At 47.3% G+C, this 13,931-nt stretch overlaps 1 protein-coding gene across 3 annotated transcripts in view; it reads right to left on the reverse strand.

Moving 5' to 3' along the window:
• Positions 1-9,211: 9,211 nt before the first annotated feature.
• The window catches only part of LOC130112575 (phosphoribosyl pyrophosphate synthase-associated protein 1-like), a 28,275-nt gene continuing 23,555 nt past the window's right edge, over positions 9,212-13,931 (reverse strand). For all 3 annotated transcript variants that reach the window (XM_056280004.1, XM_056280006.1, XM_056280005.1), the window contains one exon: positions 9,212-9,686. In XM_056280004.1, the coding sequence (XP_056135979.1) occupies positions 9,528-9,686 (159 nt within the window). In that variant the 3' untranslated portion in view covers positions 9,212-9,527. The remainder of the gene's footprint in view (positions 9,687-13,931) is intronic.

Below are 13,931 nucleotides of genomic sequence, written 5' to 3' on the forward strand. Positions count from 1 at the left end.
AATAAATACATGAATAACAGCTGGAATCTCTCTTGGATTAGAACCTTTTATCTTTTTTGAAAAGTAATCATGGCGCTGTAAATACCTATAAAAGTCCTGCCTCCCCAACCGATATGTCTGACATAGATTATCAAAACTGTCAAGCTCCCAGTTTTTAACAATCTTGCATATGGAAGCGATACCAAAATAGACCCATTGTTTATATCTACCATCTAAAGATGCCGGTGTTAAGTCAGAATCACATGCCAGCCTTCTGAGCAGGTTAGCTTCTCTTTAGAGTTGGAAACGTTTAACCACTTCCCCCCATATTTTCAATGAGAAAAATCTCCCACTGATTCGCTGTCTGTAGTATTTATTTCTCTTTGCCAACACAGCCCAAGCAATGACTGTATTGCTGTATCAGTTGAGGATAACGCCATAGTCTTCCATTTGGCCACATAAGAAGGGTTACACCAGTATACAAGGGGTCTCAGCTGAGCTGTTAAGTAGTAATCACTTACTACTTAACTAAACTCCTCCGGTAGTTGGAGAGTAGAGAATTTCGCCCTTGGCCTCTTTTTGTCCAAAATGAATTGAGAAATATGTTGATTCCATTCTCTAAATTGTTTCTGAGGGATTTCTACTGGAAGTGATTGGAAAAGATATAGTAATCTGGGAAGAACGTTCATTTTGACTGATCTAATTCTGTTACCGGAGTCAAGAGGGAGCAAGCCCCACCCACTGAGGTGCTTTTTTTTGTTAATGCCATAATGGTCGATATCAACTAACTGTGACAAATCTTTGGGTAAATTTACTCCTAAGTACTTAATATGAGATGAGCTCCAATTGAAATTATACTTTGCAATGAATTCTTGTGTGAGAGTGTAATTTAATGTAATAACCTGGATTTTGTGTATGTTTAGGGTATACCCTGAATATACCCCATGTGTCTCCAACATTTCCCTTAGGATAGGCAGACATGAGCCTGGGTCCTTGATTGTGACCAATACATCATCTGCATACAGACTTACTTTATATTCTGCTCCTCCTATGGATATACCCTTTAATTCTGTCTTCTGTTGTATTGCTTGGGCTAAAGGTTCGATGAATAAATTAAAGAGACCGGGATGAGCAACCTTGACTCTTTTTAAGGGACTCTCATACATAGGAAGATTTAAAGCAGCAATTTTCCTCTTGAAGCAAAGCTCATTAATTAACTTTTAGATGTGGAAATCCTAAATCCCCATTTATCTGCCCACTGAACAACACGGTCAAATGCCTTTTGAGTTTGACAGAAACGACGGCCAATATTTTCTCCTCTCCTCCAGATTGTGCCATCATCCGCAAATAAAGACTTCGCAAAACCTTTAACTTTTTGAAAGATGTCAGTGGCCAAGTGGTTAGCACTGTTGCCTCACAGCAAGAAGGTCCTGGGTTCAAACCTCAGGCCATCCCAGTTCTTTTCTGTGTGGAGTTTGCATGTTCTCCCTGTGTCTGCATGGGTTTCCTCCGCGTGCTCCGGTTTCCTCCCACCATCAAAAAGACATGCATGTTAGAGTTAATACTCCTGTCTGTGCCCCTGAGCAAGGCAATGGAAAGAAGAACTGGAGTGGGTCCCTGGGCGCTGCAGCTGCCCACTACTCCCATACAATTAGGATGGGTTAAATGCAGAGAACAAATTCACTGTAAGAATACAGTGACAAAATAAAGTGGCTTTATCACTGCATTAAAGAAAACAGGGCATGAGAATATAGAGTACCATTTTCAAAGCCAATGGTTTCAAAAAAATAACTCCCAAGGGAACGCTGCCTCTGATTGGATAGTACTCGTTGCTTCCATTGGTTAAGGTAAGGGTGGGGTTGTGGCGGACACTAGGGGCTATGCCTCTCACCCAGCAGGACTGTGAGCTGGGGGCGTGGTTTACGTTCCCGGGCTTGCTGGTGCAGGGTTGTTCCTGCTTTAGTTTTGGTTTTGGAGCTGAGGAATAAACAGCAAACTCGCCTTCGTCTCCTGTGTTTTTTCCTCATCCTACCACATTGGTGACCCCGACGTGATATGTTTGGAGCAGAAGAAGAGTGTGAATCCACTTCGGCCACGCCGCCTCAACTCTCACAGCGGCCGTTCTCGCCGCGGCTGTGAAACTCCCAGAGTTCTGGCGGAGCGACCCGGCTTCGTGGTTCCAGCATGTCGAGGCGCTGTTCCACCTGCGTGGAATCTCCGCGGACGACTCCAGATATTATTTGGTCGTCGCTGCGCTGGACCAGCAGTCCACACGCCGAGCCATGCAGCTGTTGCGCGCCCCTCCGCAACACAATAAATATGTCGCCCTCAAACATCTTCTGCTCCGGAGGTACAGTCTATCTGCCGCAGAGAGGGCAGATAGAATCCTTTCCCTATCCGGTTTGGGTGACGGGACGGCTATGGATCTCATGGACAATATGCTGTCGCTGCTAGGCTCGGACGAAGGTGGGTTCCTTTTCCCACACATTTTCCTGCGCCAGCTCCCGTCTCCTGCGCGCGCGGCTTTGGCTAACTCCCCGTGTCTGGCCGCTGGTGACTGCCAAGGTTTGGCTGAGGAGGCCGATCGGGTGCTGCTGGCTACCAGACGGTTCTCTGTGCAGAGTGTGGCATCTGAGCCTCTGCAGCTGGCGTCGGAGGACGCGGACCCGGCGCTGGTGGCTGGAGTAACTGCCCGGAGACGGCGCGGGAGAGGCCTCTGTTTCTTCCACCAGCGGTTCAGCGGCAAGGCGAGGCGCTGCGTCCCTCCGTGCACGCTTGAGGTGCCGGGAAACTCCCGGGCCAGCGCTCAGTAGCAGCTGTGGGCGCCTGGCAGACGTAGTGAGCTGCTCTTCATTGAGGACACGATGTCAGGAAGACGGTTTCTGGTGGACTCAGGCTCGCAAAAGAGCCTACTCCCTCCTGCTAAGACAGACAGGTCGACCGAAGGCGGTGGCCCACAGTTAAGTGCAGCTAACGGTTCGTCCATTGCGATGTTTGGCACAAGGTTGGTGACTGTTTGTTTCCACGGGCGCCATTTTGAGTGGGACTTTGTAGTGGCCGCCATTACTGTTCCTATTATCGGCGTGGATTTTCTGTGTGCTAATGGTCTGCTGGTTGATGTTGCAAACCGCCGTTTAATTGATGCGAGACAGGGGGAGCCGGGCCGTTAACACACGCTAACTTTTTAGCATTAGGGGATGTTTTTCAGCGTTTGCTGGCGGATTTTCCATCGGTGACTACGCCGGCCTTTTCCACCGCGGTTACTAAACACGGGGTAGAACATTTCATTCCCACTCTGGGATTGCCAGTTTTTGCGCGCGTGCGGCGCCTAGACGCGGTAAAATTGGCTATAACTAAGGAGGAGTTCGCCATCATGGAGCGTCTGGGTATAGTGAGGCGTTCCAACAGCCCGTGGGCCTCGCCACTTCACATGGTGCCCAAGGCGGATGGGTCGTGGCGGCCTTGCGGCGACTTTCGCCGCCTGAACAACGTCACCGCCAATGACCGCTATCCCATCCCACACATACAGGACTTTTCTATACGCCTGGCGGGTACCACTATCTTCTCTAAGGTGGACCTGGTGCGCGCAGAAGACATGCCCAAGACAACAGTGATCACCCCATTTGGGCTTTTTGAGTTCATGCGCATGCCTTTTGGCTTGAAGGGGGCTGCGCAAACCTTTCAGAGGCTGATGGACTCGGTATTGCGTGACCTTGATTTCGTGTTCGTTTATCTCAACGACATATTAGTGGCCAGTCCGTCAGCTGAAGAGCACCTGGCGCACCTGAAACAGGTTTTCCGTCGTTTGGACGAACACGGCCTGATAGTCAACCCAGCCAAGTCTCAGTTTGGACTGCCGGTGATTGACTTCTTGGGTCACCGCATTTCGCCGCAAGGCGCGGTCCCGTTGCCTTCTAAGGTGCAAGCGGTGGCGGAATTTCCCCGCCCGCTCTCTGTTAAGGCATTGCAGGAATTCTTGGGCATGGTGAATTTCTATAACCGTTTCCTCCCTCGCACTGCCCACCTCCTTCAGCCACTTTACGAAGCCCTGCGGCTTAAGAAGGCTAACGACCCTGTCGACTGGACTCCCGAACGGGTCCAGGCCTTTGACGGAGCTAAGTGCGCCCTGGCTAACGCTGCCCTCCTCGCCCATCCCACACCCACGGCGTCCATAGCTTTAACGACCGATGCATCTGACATAGCCGTGGGGGCTGTGGTTGAACAGCGTGTGGCGAATGCATGGCAGCCACTCGCATTTTTTAGCCGCAAACTGCGAGATTGCGAGCGCAAGTACAGCGTTTTTGACCGGGAGTTGCTGGCACTGCACCTTGCAACCCGGCATTTCCGCTTCCTGCTGGAGGGTCGCCCATTCACGGCTTATGTGGATCATAAACCGCTGACTTTCGCCATGTCCAAGGTGACTGAGCCATGGTCTGCTCGTCAGCAGCGCCACCTAGCGGCAATCTCCGAGTTCACAACGGACATTCACCATGTGGCCGGGAAGTCCAACCCTGTTGCTGATTGTCTGTCGCGTGTGCTTGTGTGTCCTGTGCACCTCGGTGTGGATGTCTCCGCTATGGCTGCCGACCAGCCCAGCGACCCGGACGTCCTTGCCCTTAGGTCAACGCGTACCGGGCTCAAGCTGGAGGACGCTGTGATGCAGGAAGGCAGTCCTGCCCTCCTCTGCGATGTCTCCACCGGCCGTCCCCGCCCCGTTGTTCCAGTGGCCTGGCACCGTCGAGTTTTCGATTCAATTCACTCCCTCTCGCACCCTGGAGTTTGGGCGTCGGTGAAGTTGGTCGGTTCCAAGTTCGTCTAGCCTGGCCTCCGCAAGGACGTAAAGGGGTGGGCCGCTGCATGTGTAGCGTGCCAGCGCGCTAAGGTCCACCAGCACACTAAGTCGCCCCTCGAACCGTTTACGATCCCGGCCAGACGTTTCGACCACGTGCATGTGGACCTGGTGGGCCCTCTACCTTCTTCACAGGGTTTTACGCACCTGCTCACAATGGTGGATCGGACCACCAGGTGGCCAGAGGCTGTCCCTCTGTCCTCCACAACATCCTCGGATGTTGCACGCGCTTTTCTTTCCTCCTGGGTCGCCCGTTTCGGCACTCCGTCAGATATCACCTCAGACAGGGGCCCCCAGTTCGTGTCAGAGCTCTGGTCGCGCTTGCGCGATCCTTGGGTGTGCAGGTACACCGCTCTACCGCGTACCACCCTCAGGCTAACGGGTTGTGTGAACGTTTTCACCGGTCGCTCAAGGCAGCGCTGCGTGCTGCGCTCTCGGATGGTAACTGGGTGGATCGTTTACCTTGGGTTATACTCGGGTTGCGTTTGGCTCCTAAGGAGGACCTCAACGCTTCGCCCGCTGAGCTGGTGCTCGGTCAGCCGCTCTGCGTCCCTGGGGAATTTTTGCCTGGGGGTTCCGCTCCTCGACCCCGTCCGGCCGTTTATCCTTTTTTGTCCGAAAGCACTCGAGTTCCAGGCCCCGTTCACCATTGTTTTCCGCGGTCGTTCGTGCCTGCGGAGCTCATGTCGGCTCGTTTTGTTTTTGTACGTCATGATGCTCACCGCTTGCCCCTCCAACCCCCATACGATGGCCCATTTCGGGTTCTTGAGATGGGTCCTAAGGGTTTTGTGCTGGATATGGGTGGGCGTAGGGAGCGTGTCACGCTTGATAGGCTTAAACCGGCGCACAGGGTGGCAAGCGAAGTTGTGTTTCCGGCCCAGGTTCGCCGTCGGGGTCGTCCTCCTTCCAGGACCCCGGCAGTGTCTTCACGGGTTCAGCGTTCTGCTTCTCAGCCGACATTGGACAGTGTTTCACCTACTGTTTCGGCTGAGGGACGGCGCAGCCGTTATGGCAGGCTGCTTAAGCCTCCAGTGAGACACTAATTTTCTATCCAGGAGTCCCTTCTGGGTGTTCGGGGGGGGGGGGGCTGTGTGGCAGACACTAGGGCTATGCCTCTCACCCAGCAGGACTGTGAGCTGGGGGCGTGGTTTACGTTCCCGGGCTTGCTGATGCAGGGTTGTTCCTGCTTTAGTTTTGGTTTTGGAGCTGAGGAATAAACAGCAAACTCGCCTTCGTCTCCTGTGTTTTTTCCTCATCCTGCCACAGGGTTAGGGTTAGGATTAGCTAATCAAAGGCAGAGTAGGGGTGGGTCTTCCCGGTGTGCAGGTGGAAAAGGTATGTGAAGCAATGATCTGGAAGTGCTTTGCTTTGACCTTTGAGTACAAAATGGAAGTTTAAGTTTTGTTTTTGTTTTTTTCCATGAAAAACTTTGGCGAGAGAATGCAAGTTTGTTTTTTTTTCACCCGTCAATGTTAGCAATTTAAAAAACTAAATATAAAACATTTAACACTGGGTGCAAATAACCACAAAAATAGGCAGAAATCACCTGCTAAATTTAATACTGCACCACACAGTATTTTTTTCGCCGGTACCGTATTAACACAGTATTGCATATGAATTGAGGTTGTCAAAATATGAGAAGCTGCAGATGAGCTCCATATTGGTGCATTTTGGTATGCGGTATCTTAGCCATGGGCGCTTCAGCAGGGCAACTGCTTTCTGTCACAAGGACCCCAACCGAAAAATTCCCATATGCATGACCTGTTACACTTTCCCCCCTTTATGAAGTCTATCCAACTGTAGGTGAATTCGGTGTGATGTGCAAACAGTTAACGCTGTGGCACCAACGTCATTTTCTCTTTCAAGGCCAGAGGGTGCAGCGGGGGAAGCTCGCTGCCAACTTCAATTTGGTGGAAACAGACATTGTCTGTGTTTTAAAGTGGGAAGCAAAGGACTGAAATGTATTTTTAGAAGACGTATCTACCCACAGTACGTTCACAGTGTATTCACACACCACGTGAACTTCTAAACATTTAGTTCTTAGTGTCTCACCAAAATGTGTGACCTGTCGGTTCATGTGACCCAGCCTAGGCCTAAAACCTAATCTTAACCATACAAACCCATGTCTAAAATTAACCATCTCAACCCCAGTGCCAAAACTTAACCACCTCTAACTTCATGACTAAATTTAGTTGTATCTAACTGCCGTTTCCTGGCTGAAACAGCCGTGTTCAAAACGAAGGTCACATAATCTGAGGGGTCGCAGATTTTGGTATAACACCGGCTCTCTCCTCACCAACACAACTTTATCAAATCAATCTCAGAAACAGAATAAGTTTAAAAATCAATACATTTATGAAGCAAAAAACAAACAAACAAACTTGTCTTTCAATAACCTTTGTTCATTCCTTTAGGGTATTCCCCCTCCCGTACTATGTAGAAAGGCCTTTGGCAGTGATTATAGTGATGCTTCATTTCATTTTGAGAGAGAATTATCTTCTGCACAAGAGTAGAAAAAAATCCCATTTAGGTTGACATAAATTTGAATTTGCAACACAGCACAACAAAAAAAAAATCATTGGGAGGTCAATATGTTCTGAAGCCACAAGTAACGGCAATGGCTGCAAATCTAATGTGCATCTCTAAGTAAGGAATTACAGGCTGTAAAGAAAATGCAAAAAAAAAAGTAAATGCTAATAAATGCTGTTGTTTCTTACAACACGTTAGACTTTGCTGATAACTAATGCAAACTGAATCAAAACACGACATGAAAAAAGGGCACGAACAAAATTTAAATCCCACTTCAGTGGCACTCCTATTTGTTAACCCGGCTGACAAACGGTTCCTAAAAGTGATGTGCTGTTCCCTTTTAGTCTAATATGAAAAATACAGACAGCCGTGTGGTGCTGAGGTCCACATGCCCACCCCCCCTCATCTGATAGGTTTGAACTTAGTTTCCTTTTTTATTTTGAGGAAGTGGCCGGGTAAACGTTTGTTCAATAGTTCCTCTTTCAGACCACTTAAAAAAAAAAAAAAAAAACAGCTTTACACACTCTGCCCTCATTCACTTGTACAGACGGCAAAGGGAAGGAGGCCTGGCAGCTTTCACATCATGCAGGTGTGTGGACTTATCATGGTGCTCTAACAGGCTCAACTTATTCATCCAGACCACAAACCGACACATTTTGCAGATTAACTTTAATATTGTATTTGCTGCCATTTTCATTTTGCTGTATCCTTTCAAGGAGGCTGAACTGGCTGAGCCGTGCTATAAGCTGTTAACATCTGTGCACCTCAGACCTCCGTCTTCACCCCTGGACTTGGTCAAAGCTCCTCAGCGGATTAATACAAAACTGAGGCGTTTAGAACAAGTTCAGGGTTTTGGACAGAAGCCGGCGGCCCCGCTCATCGTGGTGGAATTAGACGGGAAAAATCAGATTGGACGTGAAGCATCGAGCGGACTCGCAAAAGAGCAACAGAGGAAGCTGGTTGAGAGAGAGAGTTACTTTGACCTCTTCCGAATGATGTGAGACAGCGTATGACAACTGTATTGCAGGAAAAAAAGCAGAAGGCGTCACTTCTTCCCTGCTTTGAGAGAAAGGACTTTACCAAGTAAAGGATTTCATATTTATGAAAGACTAAACTAACTGGGCACACAGTTTGTGAAAGGTGTCCATACAGGACACCACATTTGTATATAAATGAGACTTGTATTATGAACAGCACAGTTATGCTTGTAACTATATACAGTTAAGATGTCTGTGAACGTTCTCATTCATCCAGGTCATGGTTATCCAAAGGAGTTGAATCAAGTGCAACTGGACTTGGCATATACCAAGTCCAGTTGCACTTGATTCAACTCCTTTGGATATATACAGTTAAATATTATCCTACATTTTATTTAAAATTACTATGCGCACAATTTACCTTTGACATTAGTAAATATCTTTTACAACAGTCAGAAGGCAGACATTTACTGAGATTACATTCAAATGGAGGTTCATACTGACAAAATCATAGTGGCCCCTCTTCAGCAAATCTGTTTGACACCGCATTGAGTACAAGTTTCCTGACTAACACCTGCACCACATAGCTTAAAGACAACACTATTTCAGTGTAAAGTTCTGTACCAGTCAAGAAATGACTGAAAATGGTAGTGAAAGCTGGGGTTCAGGTGCTACGAAGTTCAGCTAGTTTCGGTTTATGCAAAACCTGAAATAGTGTTCACACTCCTCCGCAGCATCAGTAACAGCTACACCTCCAGCTCGAGTTTCTGGTGAAATAATGACATCATACAACTAATTTCAATATACGTGGTTGTGCCATTTAGCCTTGTGACTATACCCCTTGGTCAAATGAAGACAGAGCCTTATTTGTCCCAGGAAAAGTTTTATTAGCTAAATATTGATAGGTAGTATACGAAGACATTGCATACAATATGTAATGTGGTGTTCTAGTCACCCTCCTGGATGTAAAAAAGGAAACGACTCTTTCCAGACGTAACATACAATAATTAACATGTGACTCGTGTCATAGAGTTGACTGGCGAAGCAGATACAACTTTATCAAAGTAGTAGAAGTAAAAGTAACGGCGATGGTATGTGTTGGATTCTTGGTCCTTAAGAGTGTGTATGTGTGTGTGTGTGTGTGTGTGTGTGTGTGTGTGTGTGTGTGTGTGTGTGTGTGTGTGTGTGTTGCCTCAGTCATCCACAGCGATATTGCGGAACAGATAGGCCATGGACTCTCCGTTGTGGATGCGCCGGATGGCCTCGGCCAGAATTAAACTGACGTCGACGGTCTTGATCTTGGGACACTGGAGCTTCTGCACCTCATGAGGGACAGTGTTTGTCACGACCACCTGAGGGCGCAAGAGGACAGGCGTCAAAAATGAGGCCCGTTTTTTTTTTTAACAGCTTTTTCCTGAGGCGCCTCTGTGAATGGTCACATGGTCACAACGACGCTGGTTCCAATCCAGCCGGCGACCTTCTCGCGCTCTTAAAGGTAAAATATTAAAAAAAAATTTAAAAAACAACTTTTTCCTCATGAAGACCCTTTCAGCTCATTGCTGAGACATTTTCACCTTAATCACAGGTTGATCTGCATGTTCAAAACTAGTCATAGATCTTAAAAATACTGAATGTCATTATCAGATACTAATATTATTTTATAAAGGATTAAAGTGGAATAAAAAATCTCCTCCAAGTTCAACTTTGTTTGGTCAGATGGACTTTTGTCCCAAATTATCAAGCATATTAGAATTTCGACGCCATAGCACAATTCTCTGAAGGTTTGATTTGCTGTTAATATGAAATAAAAATGATTTCCTCTTTCCCCCTCAAATGGTTTTGAACTGTGCTGCCCAAAAGATAAGATGTGTTCATCATAGTTTCATTCTCCAAACCACCTATCCTTACTCAGGGTCACGGGGATGCTGGAGCCTATCCCAGCAGTCATTGGGCGGCAGGCAGGGACTCACCCTGGACAGGGCCGACACACACACACATTCACACCTAGGGACAATTTAGTACGGCCGATTCACCTGACCTACATGTCTTTGGGCTGTGGGAGGAAACCGGAGCACCCGGAGGAAACCCGCGCAGACACGGGGAGAACATGCTAACTCCACACAGAGGACGACCCCGGGGCTCGAACCCAGGACCTTCTTCGAGTGAGGCAACCGCGCTAACGACTGTGCCACCCCCATAGTAGTATGTGTTTATGAAAGGAGAGATATTTAACTTTATAGGACAATGTCTGAGGGTGAGAAATTTAACCACTACCTTAAATGAAAAACAATCCCAGATTATGTACATGTATGTATTTTAAATGCAAAATAAATGCAAATTACTTTTAAAGATTTGGAATTTTATTTGAAACGCTGTTAAATAACCTTGTGTTATGGTCGCTTGCTGTCAGTGTATTGTGAGTTTCACTTGACTGCTGGTCTCAACAACCTCAACCTCCTACATGGTTTAAGCAATGACTGTCACTTTGTCATGTGGTGTATGCATTGTGGTCGTACCCCCCCACCCCCCCAAAACAAAACAAAATACAAGTAACCTATTAACACAAAAGCAGCATGTCCAACAGATGATGAAAGTATCTTCCATTGAGCAGTAGATGACAGGAGTCTATTTTCCATGTATGTGTGCTGCAAATTGTAAAATCTGAAAGCAAGCTCCAATATTCCCTGATGATAAATCAGGGAATATTCCCCCACTTTTTTTTCCTTCAAATTGTACCCGGCCAATTACCCCACTCTTCCGAGCCATCCCGGTCACTGCTCCACCCCCTCTGCCAGTCCGGGGAGGGCTGCAGACTACCACATGCCTCCTCCGATACATGTGGAGTCGCCAGGTGCTTCTTTTCACCTGACAGTGAGGAGTTTCACCAGGGGGACGTAGCGCATGGGAGGATCATGTTATTCCCCCCAGTTCCCCCTCCCTCCCGAACAGGCGCCCTGACTGACCAGAGGAGGCGCTAGTGCAGCGACCAGGACATATACCCACATCCGGCTTCCCACCCGCAGACACAGCCAATTGTGTCTGTAGGGACGCCCAACCAAGCCGGACGTAACGGGGATTCGAACCGCCGATCCCCGTGTTGGTAGGCAACGGAATAGTCCACTACACTACCCGGACGCCCCTCTTCTCCCCCTTTTAACACCGACTCGTATGAGTACTGGAGCAAGTACAAACCTAGGAGGTGCAAGTCTCATAAAAGCCGGTGAGATGACTGGAAAGCTGCGTCGATGGTGCGTCGTCACAGCTTTCCAGTTTTGCCAAGCGGAGTGACAATCGGCCTTTCTTTCAAGATTAACACTGAGCTGATAAACGGCTGTAACGGCATCAATGCAGCAGAAACATTTTAATCCATATGCTGCTCACGCAGAGCAAAGATGGATCACATGGAACACACAGCGGTAAAACGAACTGCCAGACTCACGCGAAGGGAATCATTACAACACGATGCTACAGTTCTGTTCTACAGTCGGTTTCCGTACATTTCTTTAAGACAACACTTGCAAAACAACAAGTGACTTTACCCACAAAAACAAGTTAGTGACGTTTGATTTTGTTGTTTGTACAAGTTAATGATTCGTTCTGTTGACGGTTCTAACATGACCCCTGCTGGGGTGGAGGAGAGGTTGTGAAAGCCCAGTGAAACACCAACTGGTATGTGTGTAACACACTGGGGACGCAGGGTTGACTCCTGTTGTCGGACGTCGTCACATGATCAGTTATAAAAGCAGATGTTCACTGTAGACGTACCCTGATATCGAACCATGCAGTTCATTCAGCTTTAGCAGTGGACATTTTTTTAAATAATTTTAATGTCCACGGGGTAAGGCATTCATTAGGCCACCCTTACCCGAGGGATAGTGGGTGTAGATCGGTGTCGTGTTCGGGGACTCATCGTTCTCCAGCGACCCCTCTGGCCCATCCGGGCGCCTGCAGCCAAGCAACCGAAAAGCATTCTCCCTACGTCTCCTTCGCGGCCTGAAGGTAATGCAATCCATGTGAGGCTTCAGTGTGTAAAATAGCGAGAGCAGCCGAAACGAGTTTGAAGGAAGCCGGTGTTACGACTATCTCCTTCCTGTGGAAACGTGAGCCAGAGGAGTTATTTGACAACAGTTCCGGCCATATGCCATTGAGTTAATCGGGTGGGATAAGGGGAAAAACTAGAAATATTTTTTTTTTAAATAATAATAATAATAATAATAATAATAATAATAATAATAATTTTAATGAACAACGTCAAACTGCCTACTTTGCTTAATATGGCTTTCGGCAATTGTAGGTCATTTGCTATAGACCAACCCTTCTTGATAAGGTTCAATTTTGCAATGGTTTTGAATTAATTATAATGAGTTATGATGTAAAAGAGATTCACTGCTAACATATTGGAGAATAAATGTTTACTTCCCATCCATCAGTAAGAGTTTAAATTTTCTTTGCCTCCTGAATATCTGAAATATTTTATTTTTCCATTTTATACTGTCTTCAGTTAATATATGTTGTGCTGTTTCTTTTTTTTGGGATTTCCCCCCCTTTTCGTCCCCAGTTGCACCCGGCCAATTACCCGACTCTTCCGAGCTGTCCCGGTCGCTGCTCCACCCCCTCTGCCAATCCAGGAGGGCTGCAGACTACCACATGCCTCCTCCGATACTTGTGGAGTCGCCAGCCGCTTCTTCTCACCTGACAGTGAGGCGTTTCACCAGGGGGATGTAGCGCATGGGAGGATCACGCTATTCCCGCCCAGTTCCCCCTCCCCCCTGAACAGGCACCCCAACCGACCAGAGGAGGAGCTAGTGCAGCGACCAGGACACATACCCACATACGGCTTCCCGCCTGCAGACATAGCCAATTGTGTTTGTAGGGATGCCCGACCAAGCCAGAGGTAACACGGGGATTCAAACCGCCGATCCCCGTGTTGGTAGGCAATGGAATAGACCACTTCCAGTTAGGGGTGGGACGATTCACAAATCTCACGATTCCGGACTCACGATTTCGATTCAATACGATACAATCTATCAAAATTTTGTGTGATCTTTTCTTGTTGTGTAACACAATTGTATACTTTAAAACTTTAAAAACTACTAGAACAACATAGGTGGTCATTTTGACCGTTTTGGATTTTCAAAGTTTAACAACTTTGAAAAAAAAGAAAGATACAGACCTGCTGCTCCCCGAACACTCCTAAAATTGCATATATTTGCATTAAAATTAGTTTTAGATCAATAGCACAAAAAAAGAGATAAGATCTACCTATAATGACCATGAGCGGTCAAAATGACTGCCGTGTAATTTGCGCGCCATCGTGTGCGTCATGTCACTATTTACGACGTGTGTTATTCGCGTCATTTCCTTCGCAACGTTCAGTTCTTTTTTTACATTTCACGTTTTATAGGCCTTGTTATGTTTGTTAGATTAGCAATATGTGTTTTCCATTTTGTTTTTCGAGTATTATTTCCAACTTGTCTGGGTACAGCCGCTGTTTCAGACGCACCATGACTACCACCGAGGCGTTGCAGTATCTACAGGTGTTGGACTGCAGCGATTTTAAATTGTTTGAAAAATAGCATTGTAATGATCATGGATGT

This window comes from Lampris incognitus, chromosome 5, assembly GCF_029633865.1.
Source record: "Lampris incognitus isolate fLamInc1 chromosome 5, fLamInc1.hap2, whole genome shotgun sequence".
NCBI classification, from domain to species: domain Eukaryota; kingdom Metazoa; phylum Chordata; class Actinopteri; order Lampriformes; family Lampridae; genus Lampris; species Lampris incognitus.